An 18290-nucleotide genomic window follows, 5' to 3' on the forward strand; every position below is an offset into this window, starting at 1 on the left:
TCTCACGGATTATTCAATGGTTTGTGAATATATCGCTAAACATAACAAAACCACGCCAAATCTGGCTCTTCGTTCCCTTCCATTAAACGAGCCAAAATGAAGAATGTTCTATCCAGGTGCTTCATTTCAATTTTAAATCAAGTTTATCCAGCAATATTTCCAATGGACCATATCATTACAGTATCTATATTCTATCTGAGAAATTCATTCTTTTCGCATATTGCGTCACTTAAATAGGTATTCGCATGCCATGACGTAAGCAAATACATACATGTTATATATATATATATATACACACACAAGCACACACACACACACACACACACACACACACATATATATATGTATATATATATATATATATATATATATATATATATATATATATATAAACGCAAATGTTGAATCAACATTTAAAAGGGCCGAGGAGTGACAGCATTTTTGAAGTGTTGCATCCAACTTTTAAAATAACATTTTAAATGTTGAATCTAGCAGGAAAACCAACACTTTGAAAATGTTGTCACTCCTCGGCCCTTTTAAATGCTAATTCAACATTTGTGTTTTTAGAGTGTGTATATGTATATGTATATATATATATATATGTGTGTGTGTGTGTGTGTGTGTGTGTGTGTGTGCACGCTCACACACAAGCATGCATATAACATGGGAAAGAGAGAGAGAGGAGAGAGCCCTCTGGTTGGAAATAAGTGCCAAACCCTGAAGGGCCAACCCCTGGCAAGACCGCCACTAATTATCATTATCGTAACTACGATAGAAACAAGTGTTATGATTTAAATGAACTATGTTTAATCAATGGCTATATATTGAAGCATTCATACCCAAACAAACAAAGAAATGTACACTAAGCATTTTGTGAGGATGTGCAAATAATATTTTGATATATAGCATCTTGATAATATTTATACTATCAAAGACCTTCTCTTCTCCTTGAAGTTGACGGGCGTCTCCTTGCTCTGTTATATTTTTGGAGGGTTTTACCATTGCAGGCGACGATGAATGTATATTTTCTCTTGCCCTAGGAGGGTCTAATTCAATTGACTTGGACACGTTATCAGGTTAGGGGCAAGTAAATGTAATTATTCTATTAGAGCGAGCGCAGCTGTGATCAGCTAGACCAGTGAAAAACGCGGGATGAAAGTAGGCAGGGCAGAGTATAAGGTGGCGTCGAATGGTCATTATGACATGTGCTGAAACAAATAGTTCACTGGTCTCCGTAGTGTCACGGGTAGCGGGTTAAGTACTGGGTGCGAGTCAAAATGACAATGACATTCTGTCTTCACGCAAAGTTTGGCGTCAGCCCAAACAATACCTTATGTTCACGAAACCTAAGGATGTAAACACCCAAGTGTCGGAAACAGTGCAGCTAGTGGCTAATGCTACACAGCTTTGGCATTGTTCACATAGCTAGATCAGCTACATACGAAACATAAGTACGCATTCAAGATGCTCTTTTCCTCATTGCTGTAGTTGATATGACCTACAATATGTAAAAATGGTGAGATAATCATAACTTTTAGCGCTAAACCACATTGCATGTTTACTGAAAGCTTCTCAGAAATGAGTAAGTATAAAGATCAATTATGACACATATGAGAAGGATAAAAGATAACGAATAAAATGACCTATATATAGAGATAAAGATTGCAATGATCTTCATATTTTGTTCAAAGACCCTATTTTGCTTCTTAAATCTTACCATATACTTACGACCTCCTTTAAAATCAGTGCACTGCCATAAATAAGACCTTCTGTCACGTGACATGGTCTGACCTCACGCCAACCGCTTGTCGACACGCAACGAGAATCGTTAAAGAAGTCGCCGAGTGTCCATCCACTGCCACGGGAGGGCAAAACGATTTGTTCTGTCAGTTAAGAACAAAAACAAAATCCGAACCAGACCGCGTACATGTGGGCCAGAAAGTTCCGGCTCAATCCGCTAAATGTCAGCTCAAATTATCACAGCCACCTAATTTGTCATGGAAGCGGGTTAAATTTTTCATTCTCGTAGGCAAATTTGACACATTTTGTAAGGTGGTCTGCTGCCCGGAGAAAATTTGATTCCGCCACTGCCATCAGGAGATGTGGATGCAAGGTGGCGCACACACGTGTCGGCTGACGTGACAGTGTGGCTGTTTGATATGGGACGCAAGTTATTTTTCGCTCCTATATTTCCACGCGGTTTGTGAGCGTTTTACCTGAAAAAAAAAAAGCCAACTCGCTCCTTTTTTTAAGAGACACATATACAATATAATATGTTTGCCTTTTCACTTTAAATGTGCCACTACCATCGTCAAAGTCACCAAAGTAACGCGAACGCGTTTTTCCATCCATCGTTATCTGTGGAAAAGTGTGCATGTTTTCATGGATTGTTAAAAATAATCATTTTGTATTGATCGCGATCGAATCCTAAACACACTAAAGGAAATCCATTTGTGTCAAAATAAATAAAAATAAAAAACCACAAAAAAAAACACCACCAAATTTAAAGGAGAACCTCTTCTCAGGCATGTCAGGTTGGTAACCTGTGTATTCCTCCTTCTAAGTTCTTATCACCTTAGCATATTCATTCAGCCAGTCATCGTGATTGCTGAGATGGTAAATGCTTACTTCGGTTCCTTTCCACCTTAACGCAGTCTTGAGCAAAGACCAGTGATACTGTACGTAAGATATCATTCCCATGAAGTATTGTTTTATGTTTCGCAAATGAAGTAGGAAACGAGCTCCATCAAAGTGATAGAAAATGCTTGATATTTGAAATCTGTATCATAATAACATTTTGTGCATATTATGCACAAAATGTTTAGCAAATTTAGACGAACAGCCAAAACTGCATAGATGGGAATAGAAGATTACTTAGAATATTGTGGAGATCGTATATGGTTGATCTGAAAAACGGAAGCTGATAAAAAATATATATTGACTTGTCTGAAGATGAACAATTTATTGATATTTGAGAAATTGAGATCTTCATTTGTAGTTTGACAGTAACTGAAATGTACATGCAGAAGTATATATGACTGGAATAGTAAACCCCTTCAGTGCCAGTGAGTCACATGTGCACGAATTTCACACACACAAACCTATGGACAGGTAATTGATGCGGCACGCAGAGGGTTCGGGAACCGCAGTGTACCGTGTAGCCTATTGTTTAAAAAAGGAGACACGTTTCATGGAAACAACTTGCTTGGTAATATTTTCAACATGGGCAATATACCTAAATGATGAGATCATTGATGACGTTACAATGTGATTTGAACACGAGTGATTCTGTTACTAACAGAAACGATGACAACAGAATCTATTGTGTTGACAAACCTACGTTCGACACTTATAATAAAAAACAATGTATTTGCCATACACACTCATCTTCTGTCGTCGGGTGACTTCATGTTGGCAGATTAACAGTAATGAATTGGTGATAACATAGTTGTATCTTCGTTAAAATACGATGCTGTCAATCATGAAGAACAAAGGTATAACAAGCAAATCAAAACAAGTAAAAAAGATGCTTGGACTTCCTTGAGACATCGGAGAAGAGGAGCGGTAGTTATTAAAATTTCGGAAGTAGATCGAAACTTTTTTAATTGAAATGTCAGGATCGTAGGGTTAAAGATTTTATAAATAACCTTTTACATCAAAATAGTATCAAAGAATCGTTCTCTTCGTGCAATTGTCATGCGAGTCAGTCGGTTAAGCTCTTATAATTATAACCTTGCCAAGTCCAGAAGCCTGTGTACGTATTTTTATACCGAATCAGAGTAGAAAATATCCAGGGTTGCAAACGGTAAGATCAAGATCTCAATATCGTCTCCCGTTCGGAGAACTTCGGTGAGTTTTGTCAAATTGACAGCAGGCTAATGAAACGGATTGATAAATCCACATCTTACCCATCTCCTTTCCCTCTTTTGTCGTAATTCAATTTGAAAAAAGCTTAAGAATTTTGTTTGGCAGAGTTGGGGGAGGGCATGATTTCGGAGAGCCTGATAGAATCACAGTTCGATCAAAATTGCCCTAATTTTGTCGGAAATGTGTGTCAAACGAGAGATGATTTTCATCGTATCGTATTCAGGCTCATCTGAATATTTTGTACGACAACAAGAACCGCAATTTCGAATCGGGTTGTCAAAATTATATCATGCCCTGAGAATTAAAGCAAGCTGTCAATTCAAACTTTTGATTATCATCTTTATTTGGTGCACGGCAGAATCCGAGACGACTATCTCCTTCAATGCCATCTTGTGTAGACGTCTTGATATCTAATCGAGCATTTTCAAGGAATGCATATGCCCGAAAGTGAAGAATATATATCACGTATAAATCTCGTAAGGATTTTAGATTATCTGATACTTGTCAACACGTAGATACAGGTATCCATCGCATCCATTTTCTATTGTTTATTTTGTTGAAAAAAAAATGCACTCAACTTTTTTTTTTGCCCATACAATTGTTTAAAATTTCGCTCGATGTATAGTTTTTGGAAAAGAATGAATAAAGTACCTCTGTAGAGGAAAAAAATATATTCATAATCATTAAATTATCCGTTTTCCAGGAACATTCTGTTCGGAAACTTATCCAATGGCACCTGATTACATGCGCTCAATCTAATTTCAATTAAAAACTTGTTTAAAGAAAAAAAAATTGCTAATCGCTAGCATACAAGCAGAACGCCTAAATGCATCAACGAAACACAATTCTGATGTATGGACAAATGCATTCAAATATTAAACATAATTACATTGCCTCGGTTTCAAAGACGAGCATTGGAATAGCTAAAATCACGGAACAATTCCAGAAATGAATGACTATTTACCTTTCAGAGGTTACGAAAGAACGCTGAGATTGTGTAGCCAATAACGTTTTGCATTTTATGTGCTAGAGTAATGGCTATCAATTGACATCATGTTATGAGTTTCGTTTGATGTTTAACGTGGTTTATTGCCAAGCTTTCGGTCATTTCTTTAGACCTTCGTCAGGGCTGTACAGAAGTAATAGATAAGATGACTCACTGGTATACATAACAACATGGCTGCACCCATTAGCAGTAAAAGTTTAACTAACGTGATTTCATAATATATACATATATATATATATATATATATATATATATATATATATATAATGTTATCATTATTATTATTATTATATTATATCATATTATATTACATTACATTATACTATATTATATTATATTATATTATATTATATTATATTATATTATATTATATTATATTATATTATATTATATCATGTGCTAGTAATTTGTTATGCTCGAATGGAATAAGTAGGCCGACAATGACTGGATTGTTTTGTTTATCGGGGTAAGACAAGAGATAGACTAGGGGATATACCAGTCCTTACCTATAAGGACCGATAAAAATGATTACATAGTGGTCATGACTATTTCTTGTAATGTTGTCTAAGGAACTCCTTTTCTGATACAATGGATGTGTGCCTATACTGCGGAAAGCACCAGAAACTAAGATGGAACTGAAATAGTTAAAGGCGATAAAGCTAAATCAGTCCCTACCCGACAGATTTAAATTAAAGAATTGAAGGAAAAAAATCAAGGAGTAAAGCATATCAACTTGGCGCTAGGTAATGGATGTATTTTATGGCAAGGAGAATCATGGAAGGAGGTATATTATAAAAAGAACGTTTGTGTGTGTGTGTGTGTGTGTGTGTGTGTGTGCTCGCATTGATGGTGATGATGGTGGTGATGGTGTTAGTGTGTGTGTGGGGGGGGGGGGGGGGCAGAGACAACTATCGTCCGATTAACGCGAAAAGCAACACCAAGAGGGACAATCACATCGAAGCGGTGATGCATTTCACGGTGGATGCCCACGGGCAGTATTCATGACTTATCCGGATTTGTGTTTCTTTCCGATGAACGCGTATGAAAACGACTTACGTTCTGACTTTCATTATTCTGCGGCGAGAGCGAGCATCCGGTACACGGGGCACCCCAGCCGAGAGCTAAGGTGTTGCGCCTGGCCAGCGAGTCCCTCAGGATTGCGGCAGGAGCTTAGCTTCACTGTTCATCTCGCTTATTCCTCTTGTCACGGCTCTAGCTAAGATGTGTTTTCTCTCCAACTCATGAATTTCCCGCTCCAAATCATTCTTGATGAATACTAATTGGGTACCAGAGCAAAACTTGTTCTGTCTTGCTCAAAGCAACCTTTAGTGCTTTTCCCCTAAGATTAAGCTATATCATTCAAATGCGAAGAAACAGGAGTCAGGGGGTAAATTAATTTATCTACCGGGTATTTCTTTTTTTTTTTTTTTTATCAAACTTGCGTGTATTCTTCCTTTTCTCCCTATTCAATCTAAGCATACGTCTCTTTTCCATTATACTATATTGCCACCGAGTAAATGAATGTTACCATTCTTCAGTCAGGCACATCCAAATAGTCGTTAAATCTTGGAGTTTGTGTTCCATCGATGTTTCAAAGACAATGAAAGGTTAAACTTTCAAATAACCCGTTTTGTGCTCACATCCTTTGAGTTAATTTTGAAATGCAAAAGAACAAGAACAACAACAGCAACAAAATAATAGTAATACTTCAGGGCTGTTGTCAAATTCAAATTACGTTTTAAGGGAAATGCTATAAGGCAAGATAGTGCACTGATTGATATGGTTAGAAAGATGCAATGTTAAAGGGTGATGTCATCTTTGCGGCCTTTCTTTCCTTCAAGTATGGCAAAATGAAAGTGTGTGCAGACTCGAGAAATTCTCTCAAGGACCATCAAGAGTCGGTGATGATGAGTATGAAAAATCGAATATTAGTCATAAAGCGATTATCTCATGAACGCTGTGGGGCGGCAGGCAGGTCGTGTTGTATCACCTATAGGCCGCAACCTTCCAAGTCATCTGTGTTCGCGCTGCACATCTCCCCATCAGACGCGGCCGGGGGAGGAGATAGAGACAAGCCCGTAGTCAGCGGTCTACCGGGACTCAACTGACAAAATATAGTCGCTGAAAACGCGCTATGCATCTTTTTCTCTCTTTTTTCTTTTCGCTTGATATTACATAGTAAGGGTATGAGGAAAACACGAGTTTATGCTCCGTGAAAGAAAAAATAAACACACAAAAAGGATGGAAAACAATGCTCTGCAGCCGATATTATCAGCTACATACAAAAACAACGATTAAAAGCACTTAAAGTTATAAATGTAAAGGTTATATACAGATATATTCAAATAACTTAGCCGTCTATATACATATTATATATTTTCGTACATGTCAATTATACAGTACATGTTTGTTCCCGAGAAAACAAAGAACACACACCACAAAACAAAAACTAATAGTTGAGTGCACTTGACTTGAATAATGACTCAATTAAAGCAGGATTGAAATATAGAAAAAATGTCCGAGATTCTGAGGTATGTAATATTTCATTTGCAAAGACCTTAGTTCATGTTTTGATTTTTAACAAAAGAATCAAACGCCGTTTAAAGATAAGGCATCACGCAAAGGCACAAGCTCATCTATACCATTACCATGAACGTCGATTTACATTGCTATGATCCTTTTGTACGTATGCACAGGTTTGGTTTCAGAACAGACGGGCCAAGTGGAGGAAAGCAGAGAGAACAAAGCAAGAGCGTGGCGCCACTTCCCTAACGTCTGGCGCCGAGAATGAGGATCGTCTCTCGTCGAACGAGGGCGCTGTGGGAAAATCACGCGAGGAGCTCAGCGCGAGTCCAGGTTCATCTCCTGAAGATAGGGACAAAACCATCATTGTAAGTACCACCACATTTACTACGCAGCTTCCCTTTCCCTTCCTATGCAAAATACTATGGTTAATAATTTATATGACGTCACAGCAATAATTGAGTCAACGTAGTTTTTGTACTTTTGCGAATGAGTATTGTTTGTTTCATCGCAATTAGCAGAGACAATTAGAATTTCAAGCAACTTACAACAGAATAACTGGAATGAGGTACCTTGATAGAACATTGTTTTACGATTTAAATGCCTAGCTATATCGTAAACAAAGAATAATCGGCTTTGCAACAGTCTGGTATTTGGTGAATTGAAATGCCAGAGCAGCTACACTCACTTTTGACTTTTTATTTTCAAAATTTGATACAATATCAGATGGTCAAACCAGAATCACATAGTGACGAGGATTCTCCCAGACACAGTCTAGAAGGAGCGCCCGCTACTGGCCGATTGCTGCCTCCCGCTGCATTTAGTCACACTGCTGCCGCTACTATGATAAACCCTTTTTACCATCCGACTGGCGCACGTCTATTGCTGGCATCTCAGCCGTTTGAGAGGTGAGAATGCTGATTGTAAGGGCATTTTGCACTTTTCTCTTATACCTTTTGGTGTGCATTTTTATCTGCATTTTAAGAGAGTGTTTGCCAAACCTCACACTCCTGTTCGTCAGACTTCATATTTTGCAATAATATTGTATTATTTGGATATGGAAAATGAAATGAAATGAAATGAAATTTTACTGATTGGTTAATTGGAATCTATGTATTATGTTTGTGTTTGAGCGTAAGTTTGAAGTTATATCCCCAGAAAACTTGGGGCGGGGAAAGATGATTTACACGGACATAGTTATAACTGGAAAACGTTATTACGCGATCAGAGTCATGATAAAAACGTGAAACAACAGTCTAGAATGTCATGATGATCACATTTCTGTCGACTTTGATAGGAAAAAGTTAGCATCTACACTCATGTTATTTGTATTATGAATACACATTGCCAATCGGCAACCGGTTGCCACACTTCCTGCCATGACTGCTAACTTCCTGACTAAATGACAAGTCCCTTTAAAGAAATATGCCATTTTGATTATCAAAAGAATACCAAGACGGCAAATTATACTTTATGTCCATAAAAATGGCCCCTTTTTGTACCTTCGCAATATTTCTATTTGCCACTTTTGGGAGGATAGGCTAATAGAATTAATAATGCATGATGGGATTTCCGGTACAATATTTCATCAGCGTCGATGGTGGTTGCCTTTATCGGAGAGTTTCTCGAGACTTCAGGTACAGCACACTTCGCACCATATTTTACCTTATTATGACGGCATAACGTAAAGTGTGATGTTATAGCCATTTGTCGCCGTGGAAACTGGATTTTTAAACAACCTCACCTGGCCCGAATATCTGTGAACATTATTGTTGCTAACCATGCTATCATCTGATTCCAACCAAAGCTTATAACAAACGATCGTGACATCATCACTTCGGTATTCTATTACTGATAGATTCTGAAAAAAAGAAGAAATACCCACAGTTCTGATTTTGATCTTTCCTATATCTTTCCTGAATCATTTAATGTGATGCGATCAACCCTAATAATGCGAATAGAATACTGAGTAGTCAATTTCTCATCAAGGGACAAGATTTATTGTTTTATATAGGAAGAGACAGAACAGTGAAAGAAGCACATGCACATCCAAAATTGTGCACACTCTCTTTGAGTGTATAATATTACGCAGAATGATATCTATATATTCTACCGATTACCGGAAGTGACCGTTGTGCTAAGAAATACATGAGCTAGTGAAATATTACACTCAATCAGTAGATACATCTTGTTTTACCGGTAGGCCCCCTACATAAAAACTCAGGATATATTCCTTTCACTGTCATGGCACATAATCTGTTACGCTTTATGGTTTCTTTTTCCTGTCGCACCAAACATGGGCTTCAAATTAATGCATTTAATATTATTGTATGTTTGTTATCATCCAGTATGAGAAGTCCTGCCGCGCCGGCTCGATTTCCACCTCTCGTCTCCCCATCCTACGCCTCACAGCTTATGTCGTTCGCATCAGCAAGAAAAGGTAGGCCTACTTCGCCAGTCCATCTTAGTCATGATCCCTCATTAACTTTCTCCATAATCTGTCGCTGTCGGGGGTTTGTTAGTCTCCCTGAGGGATATCATGGTTATAATTCATATTACCATAATAAACAAGCGATTCCTCCCTTCTTCTTCTTCATCATATCTGTCATAAAATTGTTACTGCATATTATTATCATCACCTTTGCAATTATCATTATTACACCTATTGTCATCATTACATTGTATCACTATTATCATCATTATTGTTTTTAGTATTAACATTGATATCATAACCATTGTAAGCTCTCGAAAATGACGGTAATTGCGATTACTCTTTATCTATATATTCGAACAAAACAACGAGAACATGACTGTTACAATATAGGAGCAAACAAAAGAATAACTGGATGCAGATCGTTCATGCTTCTACAAAACTCGGAAGGGAAAAGATGAAAAATTATAACAGATCTTATTTAGACAGAGAAAATAGTGGATGGTCTGCAATAGACAGGTACAAAGAATCATGTTAATAGAAGACAGATGACTAGATTGAGAGAGATTGGTTAATTATAGTAGGTCTACATTTAGTGAGGGACAGACAGTGCCCTGAACCTCATGATAACACGATTTTTGCGGCAAGTTTATGTCTTTTTGAATTCATGAATGTGTAAATTTGTAAATGACATTTCACTCTGTTATTTATAGATGCTTTCACCAATCACAAGAATTAGTTACATGTTGTTGTTCTATTTGAGTATTAGTGTAAGATTTACTCGTCATCGGTATGATTCTAATATTCCCCATCAGGTGAATCAGTGCCAACATCGGGCGGCTACGGGAGTTTTAGCATTCCCTCGATGCGGAGCCCACTCGAATCCTCCTCGGCACTCCTCCACGAGCACGAGAAACGATCGCTGAGCCTCGCCGCACTTCGGATGCGAGCCAAGGAATATTCGAACGCTGTCGCGGAGGCAGCAGGACTCATGACGTCATACAAAATGGCGCCTCCGCATCCGGCCATCTTGCTCAGTGCAAATTCAACGTCGAGATCGAATGCTACGCATGTGCCTTGTTCCTTTTGACGCGGGACCATCCTAAATTCAAGGGGCATAATCCCATGTACCGCACGATTAAGAGCGTGGTTTAATTAGACTTAAATGTAATAGCTTTTTGCTGGTATAGTATCAACATGGACTGAAGAATGAATAATGTGGCTTGCTGAAAAACACATGTACAGCAATAGACTTATCGTGCTGAAGAAAAAAGACGACATAACATTTTCTTCACGGCTTAACTTAATTTGTTCCACATGTATGCCTACTTAGGGAGCTTTACCAACACGACCAAGCCCAGAAGGAAAATCACACATAGGGCCTAACAATCAAGTTTTTAGAAATTAAAAGTGAAACAAGGTAGTCCGTCGCCAGGCAATGTTATCATTATCTTTTTTAGGGGGATGTACGTTGCAATCACGGCACATTCCATGGTATACAGAGAAAGGATTATTAAAGTTGTTACCGGCCTGCAATAGGACCACGCAATGAAACTGTTGCTACAACCACTAACAAGTAACAAGGTGTAAGCATTTTGCCTGTATTCACTACAATATGCTAAAGTGTACTTTTTGTAACCATCGCAATACAACATGGATGTTTTCATGATACAAGCTCATGAGGATCTTGTCAAGAGGAGGATTGATATAAAACGCTTTCCTACCTACGTGTTTTATGCACATACAAGTGCAAAGTCTCAGGAGGCCTGGGATATTTCATAAAGCATTTTGTCAGATTTTTTTTTTCTGACAAACTGTTATAAGCTACTGAAATCCTTGCATCTGATTGGCTGAGAGCAAACTTGTCCGACAGATTTGGGATATAACGCCTCATGAAAAGCCCCTCTGGCTCAGCCATCATCAGACGCAGATGTATACCAGAGCTTTCCTGTGCTTATTTCGCCCATTCTCGGCACTGTGCCATTAGGACTATAAAAAGATGGGTCACGGTAACGCAATAGCATGAGATGGCGTATAGCCATGGGTCTTTACTTACTGTAGTGGAGTGGCTTTTCTCTTCACAATGATGAATACAATCTACAATGCAATATGTGTGTGTTTGTATATCTGGCAGAATAAAACTATATGCCAGAATACAAATCATGGACTTTACCGTCTCCAAGAGACGGTACGTAAATAGATTTTTTTTTTTTAAATTCTGATTAATTCAGTGCTTATTCAAATGTAGGGCAATTTGTCAATCAGTTGCAATAGAATCATCTCGACACAAGAATTTCATCAATTTGAATAATTACGCAGTGTACCCGTTGCATGCTGTCAGGATTACAACTGCAGCCCTGGCTGTCGGGCGGAGCTGGATGGTCTTGTATAGATAAGACGCCTGTCCGGTGATCATAACAGGAGATCGCAGGTTCGAATCGTGATCGGGTATATGCCCATGATTCTTTTGTCATGGCTGCTAACAAAACACTGATCAATTCAGTGCTTATTTACGTCGATGTAGTGCAATTTGTCAATCAGTTGCAATAAGAACAACTTGAATTTCATCAATTTGAAGAAACCCATCACACCTTCTTCACAGTCGCAGGTATCAAACAAATTACATTTTGGAGGTTTAAAGCTGCATGTTGGCCAGCGGTTTTGTTGGAATAAGAACCATGTATAAACTGAAGTCTGCGCACAAGAATCTTTTTGGTACTTCTATCAGCCTTTGCACGAATATAAAATATTCGTATTTGATTATGTTTTCAAACGTTTAAACGTTTCAAATAATTTTGTTTTTAGTGGTTCATGAAGGAAAATCATTGCGCACAGTCGAGTAAAGCATCAGTTAAGTGAGACTGTCGCCGTTTCCTAGATGTCTTGTCGCCATTACATTAAACAAAATAATATATATATATATATATATATATATATATACCGTTCGTTTGTTTTTATCTTGTGTCCTACATTAACAAGAACAGGCCTTTTCACTTCATCTTTTTTATTTTAAATGAATTAAAGATCGTATCATGTTTGATGTTTTGAAATGTGGAACAATAAAATAAAATCAAATCAAATCAAATCAAATATTGGTTTATTCACTACAAGCAAGATACATCTTAAAATTTCAGCTAAAGGGTATATGCTATTTATGTGTTTAAAATTCGCCCCTTACTTTATCTGTAAGTTTGCTGATTAAAGTAGACCATAATTTCTGGGGAAAAAAGCTTTTATGTGGCACACATTGCATTTTGAGGCCTTCGTTATTCTAACTCACATTGTGTTGGTATAAACAATGATTTCATTTTTGCATCATTTCTGGACAAGAAATTACAGTTTCTAGTAGGCGCTTCTCCTGACGATGGCACTAGCACTTACAGATCAGTTTCTCGCCCTCATAGCTGTATTAGTCACAAAATTCATTGATTTTTGTCAACGTTTGGTCATTTGCTTGAGGGAAACATGGCACAAGGCCTTCCAAATTATCTTCGTTCGATGTCTTGAATAGCACGAAATTGGCGATGAGAGTCCTCGCATTTCACATTTTTGCTTTACATTCTTGTTTTTTACTGCATGGATTCTAGCCGCATTTTAATCAATGACTTGTATATTGCGTGGTCTATAATTAAACAGCAATTTCAATGAGTCACTTCAAAGGTTTGTTATATCCTTTGTTCATGCTATAAGCACAAACAAATCAACTTCGTCTGTTCTATCACGTTCATGCAATGCAATATGTAATAAGAATTGTATTCTGTCACAAAAAGACCGAGTTATGTGCAATGTTTCGACAGTCTAGAGACAGAAAATTGAAGATAGTATTTCAAACACGGCTCTGGTGCAATTGTTACGTAGGTTATTTAATATATAGAATGGTAAAACCTCAAATGTTCATAATTCGAAGTGGAGATCAGAGGCGGTCTCATCTTCTTTGGCAAGTCTCATCCATTAGCCACGAAATGAAGGTAACTTTATTAAAGTGTGAGCGATACTGTAGCTAATATTGGCGATGAAGTTTGGAAGAAACAGAGTTCTCAGTGCACAGTCGTTTTCGAGGGAAGAAGAGTATAACATAGATCTGCGAAGAGCTGTTTACCCAAGCATAATGGTAGCTGACAGGCGATTCGTAAATTGTTCGGTATATACTTTCATCAAGATCTCGCCGGATTACCGTGACGTAACCCTCCTGTAGAACGGTCTCTCAGCCACCACTGACAGCCGACTGTCATAACGAGTATGATAATCATGTACGGTTTATAGCAAAATATTTCTCCGCGAGAAATGTTTGTAACAGGCGGTGGCCATATTATGCAGATCGCCGTTTTGTGAAACGTCGACATGAAGCACTAGGACAACCTCTATAGCTATATAGCATTATGACACCACTGACAGAAATGGTTTTTTTTTTTTTCGACTTGAAATATGTATAGATACACACAGAATATTACGGACGGAATGCATTAAACAATTTGCGCTGTGGAGCAACTAGCACATAATGCTCCAGCACCAAGCTTGTGCTGTATTTTACTGTTTTGTTGATTTTACGCGCTGTTTCCATCGCTTTCTTTTTTTTTTAATTCTGGTGGAAGAGTACAAAATTTGTCGCTGCGGTGGTAATGTAATCATTGTGAATAATGTTAACACTATTCAGTTTGTACCATAGTATTGAGATTAAATATATTGTACATATACAACGGTGACTTAATTGCACAACTCATAAGAATTACGGTTATTTCTCAAACTGTGTTTATGGTGTATTTCTTAATGTTTGTGTGTATGTAATTACCTGCCCATATATATATATATATATATATATATATATATATATATATATATATATATATATATATACATATAAGTAACAAAGCTGCAACAAAGTTCATGCTGTATTCACCAACGGTTTATTTCTTCACACAAATTTTCGAGCGTCTCGCCGCCCTTTCTTGAAATATATATATATATATATATATATATATATATAATACACCTTTCTCTCTCTCTCTATATATATATATATATATTATATATATATACATATACATATATACATATATACATATACATATACATATACATACTGCAGTATACATGATACATATACAACACTCGTTATGAACAATGTGCTTGCGTCATGAAAATGTGTTATTATGTTCCTATGTGTGTGCCTGCGTAGTGACTTTTGGGTTATAATTATGTTCCGGTAGAGCTAATAAGAGTGAAAGTGTATATCATTCATACATTGGTAAAGCAAATGCGTCACAACAACAACAAAAAAGGTATAAAGAAAACAGCAAACATCAACCAACATTTAGCAACTCGACAACTGGCATTATGTCGTCGTTCGACATTGTTAATCACTGTTGTCTTGAATAGCGAGAAGGAATTTTCTCTTTGTGAATTACTGCAATCAATAAAGTTTGGATTAACAATATGATGGAAGTTTCAATAGCAATTTGCCAAAAGGTCTCCTTCTCCCCCACTCTTTCTACGTACACATTATACACTAACAAATTTAACAAATACGAGAATGAAATATACCATGAAACCATATACCAAAGATACCTGAAATTCAGTTAAAATTTCCAGCATGAGTACATACTCAAATCTTTGTTATTGAGTTCTCATCAATGGCTGAGGTGCAGTGGATTACAGAGATTTACTTAGTACATTAATTTCTTTGATATTGGTAGGCACGTATACGTGCCTACCAATATCAAAGAAATTAATAATACGTGCCTACCAATATCAAAGAAATTAATAATACGTGCCTACCAATATCAAAGAAATTAATGTACTAGGTAAATCTCTGTAATCCACTTTTTTTTTGCAGTTTTACCATTATCATGGGCCCTATATAGGGCCCATAATAATGGTAAAACTGCAAAAAAAAAATCAAAACTTCACAAACAGTCATTGCAATGACACTAAACGTAACGACGCAATGAGGGAATTGATAGATTAAAGGAAATAGTATTTGTATGTGTATGTGCGTGTGTGTGTCCTATGTGTGTGAATTGCCACAGCAAAATCTGGAACCGCTATTTGGATGTGTCATGTTACACTATAAAAATTAAGTATAGGCCTATATAAATATGTACTTACAGTAAAAAACGTTGATGTATAAAACGTCTATTATAGTCTTGGTAACGTATTCACTCTTAACTTTCTTGAGTTAATTTCTATACATATGAACAACAATGTATTTATTCTATGGTAAAAACTTTGTACACGCAATCACAACTGTTTTTTTTTTAATTATTCCTACAGTCCATGGCAGGTAATATACTTGGAACTGCAGTCCTTCTTAATGGGATACCATTGATCCATTTCGCTCTTACATGGCAGGATGGCTTGTTTTAGTTTTGGTGTTCTTTCTATTTGTTTGTTTGTTTTTTCTCAGGCAAATTGAAGTGTTTTAAGGATTATACTTCTTATACGATGATTCTGCTTTGGCTTAGGACTTAGGAGTAATTGATTTCGTAATTCCTTTAATGCACGATCTTGTAATTTGCGTATTTGGTTTTGTTGAGTAATATGCTTCAGATGCTCAGAAAATATCGTAGGCATATACCCTCTCATTTGCCGGGACGAAGAAATATTGGTTTACAAGGGATAAAACAAATGGAAATTCACGAGGAGTATAATCCAGCGTTCCATTAAGCGACAATGAGAAATGAGTTAAATTGCATCTAATAGCACATCCTTAATCTATCAACTATCAATTCGAAATAAGTGCGAGTTTTACCACACGTCAAATTACATCTCAAAATTCACTCGCACATTCAACAGTTTCAACAAGACTTGCTATGAACCACAGCCCCAACCTGCAAAGAATATTCAAAAGACAAGTTTATTCAAATTGATAGTATGTGTGGATTAAGTGAATGGAATGCAGCAATATTAGTAGAACACATCAATGAAAGTGTAAGAAAAATTGGACAATCCGTTCAAAAGCTTTGACTTTTTAAAATGTTTGTGCTGTCATCGCTGGATGAGAAGAACACAGTTTGTGATGTCATGTATGTACAACGATATAAAGAAAATCATTTATAAAGACAATTCAACATACAGGTGATTATTTTCATATTTATAGTAAAATAAAAGAGCGCTTGACTTATTACATCTTTCAGAAAGCAGAACAAAGTTATATTACCATTAGATAACGTGTGTTGTGTCGGTAACATGTCGAGGGAATGTATACTTTTCATAAAAAATGAAACATAGAACAGAAACTTTGAAAAATTATGATTTTTAAGCGGAGTTTTCGATTCCCTCACACTTTCACTGATATGTTCTACTAATATTGCTCCATTCACTCAATTCACATTTGGGTGAAGTTGTCCTTTAAGGGCAATGCGCCTTGCATACAGCTAATTATTCCATTGCGAATGTCAAATAATATTTTTTTTCTAAAGTAGACCTATCATGACCTTGCATGTCATTTGGGTGTAAACACTTACAATAATCACCACCCTTGTTCTTTCTGTGTATGCGAGAGTGTGTACAGACTCGCTAACGAGATGATGCGACAGACATGAAAATAGCTTATATATAGTGTGTTCATTATTATTGCATTCATCACGCATTTTCAGGCAAAACATTAGGAGACCCGGGAGAGGGCTCATGATAAAACAACGCTTTTAATATGATTTTAAGATGAATAGAGACATCTGTCTTCGCTTCCGTAGATTTTCCGGTAGGAAAAAACCAACAACAACCAAGCATTCATCAACCATTCAAACAGCCATGACTAAACCTACTCTATTGAGTGGTTGCCCCAGCAGTAACTCCTGCGTTTATACAGCTCCGTTGCTTGCTCGGCGCAAAACAGTGCTGACACCTGCCCACGAAAAATGATAAAAGAGAAATCATACGTTCTGGGCTTGGCACTTATTACAGAGTGCTTCCAATCCGTACATGGAGAGCCCCTTAATATCCTTATAATCCATATTACAATGTTTGTAGGTGTTATGATCATCAGCTTCTATATATGATATTTCGATTTCATTTGGAGTTACGATCTGAAATCACTGTGGCAGATACTGGAGAAAATTCCTGCTGGGAAAGACTCTGCGTTGGAGACATACAATACCGAGTGAGTAATATGCCAAGGAGAAATTTTCACGAGTTTCAGTGTTGTGATGGATGGCAATTATTGCTGCGTGTAGTAAAAAACAATCTAGGGCCTACCCAATTTCTGTAACCTTGTACATAACAATATATTATGCCAAACCAAGCCTTTCACAAATTGATGGCAATAGATTTGGTTTCTGTCTAAGAGCTGAGAAGAAATAGCTACATTGATAGCTCGCAGCATTATAACAACGGATTTTAATCCAAACTAAAATAATTCTTTGGAATCACACTTCAACGCCACATTCGCTTATCGACCCGATAAGTTAATGATTAGTTAATGATTACCATATACACGTACTAGTATAGCATACGGACAAAAGTTAA

The 18290-nt window shown here is 37.0% G+C and overlaps 1 protein-coding gene across 1 annotated transcript in view; it reads left to right on the forward strand.

Moving 5' to 3' along the window:
* LOC139736967 (uncharacterized) overlaps positions 1-10917 on the forward strand; it is a 29409-nt gene extending 18492 nt beyond the window's left edge. The window contains exons 4-7 of the mRNA XM_071647641.1: positions 7570-7764; positions 8123-8304; positions 9745-9836; positions 10643-10917. Of these exons, the coding sequence (XP_071503742.1) occupies positions 7570-7764; positions 8123-8304; positions 9745-9836; positions 10643-10917 (744 nt within the window). The remainder of the gene's footprint in view (positions 1-7569; positions 7765-8122; positions 8305-9744; positions 9837-10642) is intronic.
* Positions 10918-18290: the final 7373 nt, after the last annotated feature.

The sequence above is a fragment of the Diadema antillarum genome, unplaced genomic scaffold (assembly GCF_040938485.1).
Source record: "Diadema antillarum isolate AM-2024a unplaced genomic scaffold, OU_Dant_1.0 seq00000674_RagTag, whole genome shotgun sequence".
NCBI lineage: Eukaryota > Metazoa > Echinodermata > Echinoidea > Diadematoida > Diadematidae > Diadema > Diadema antillarum.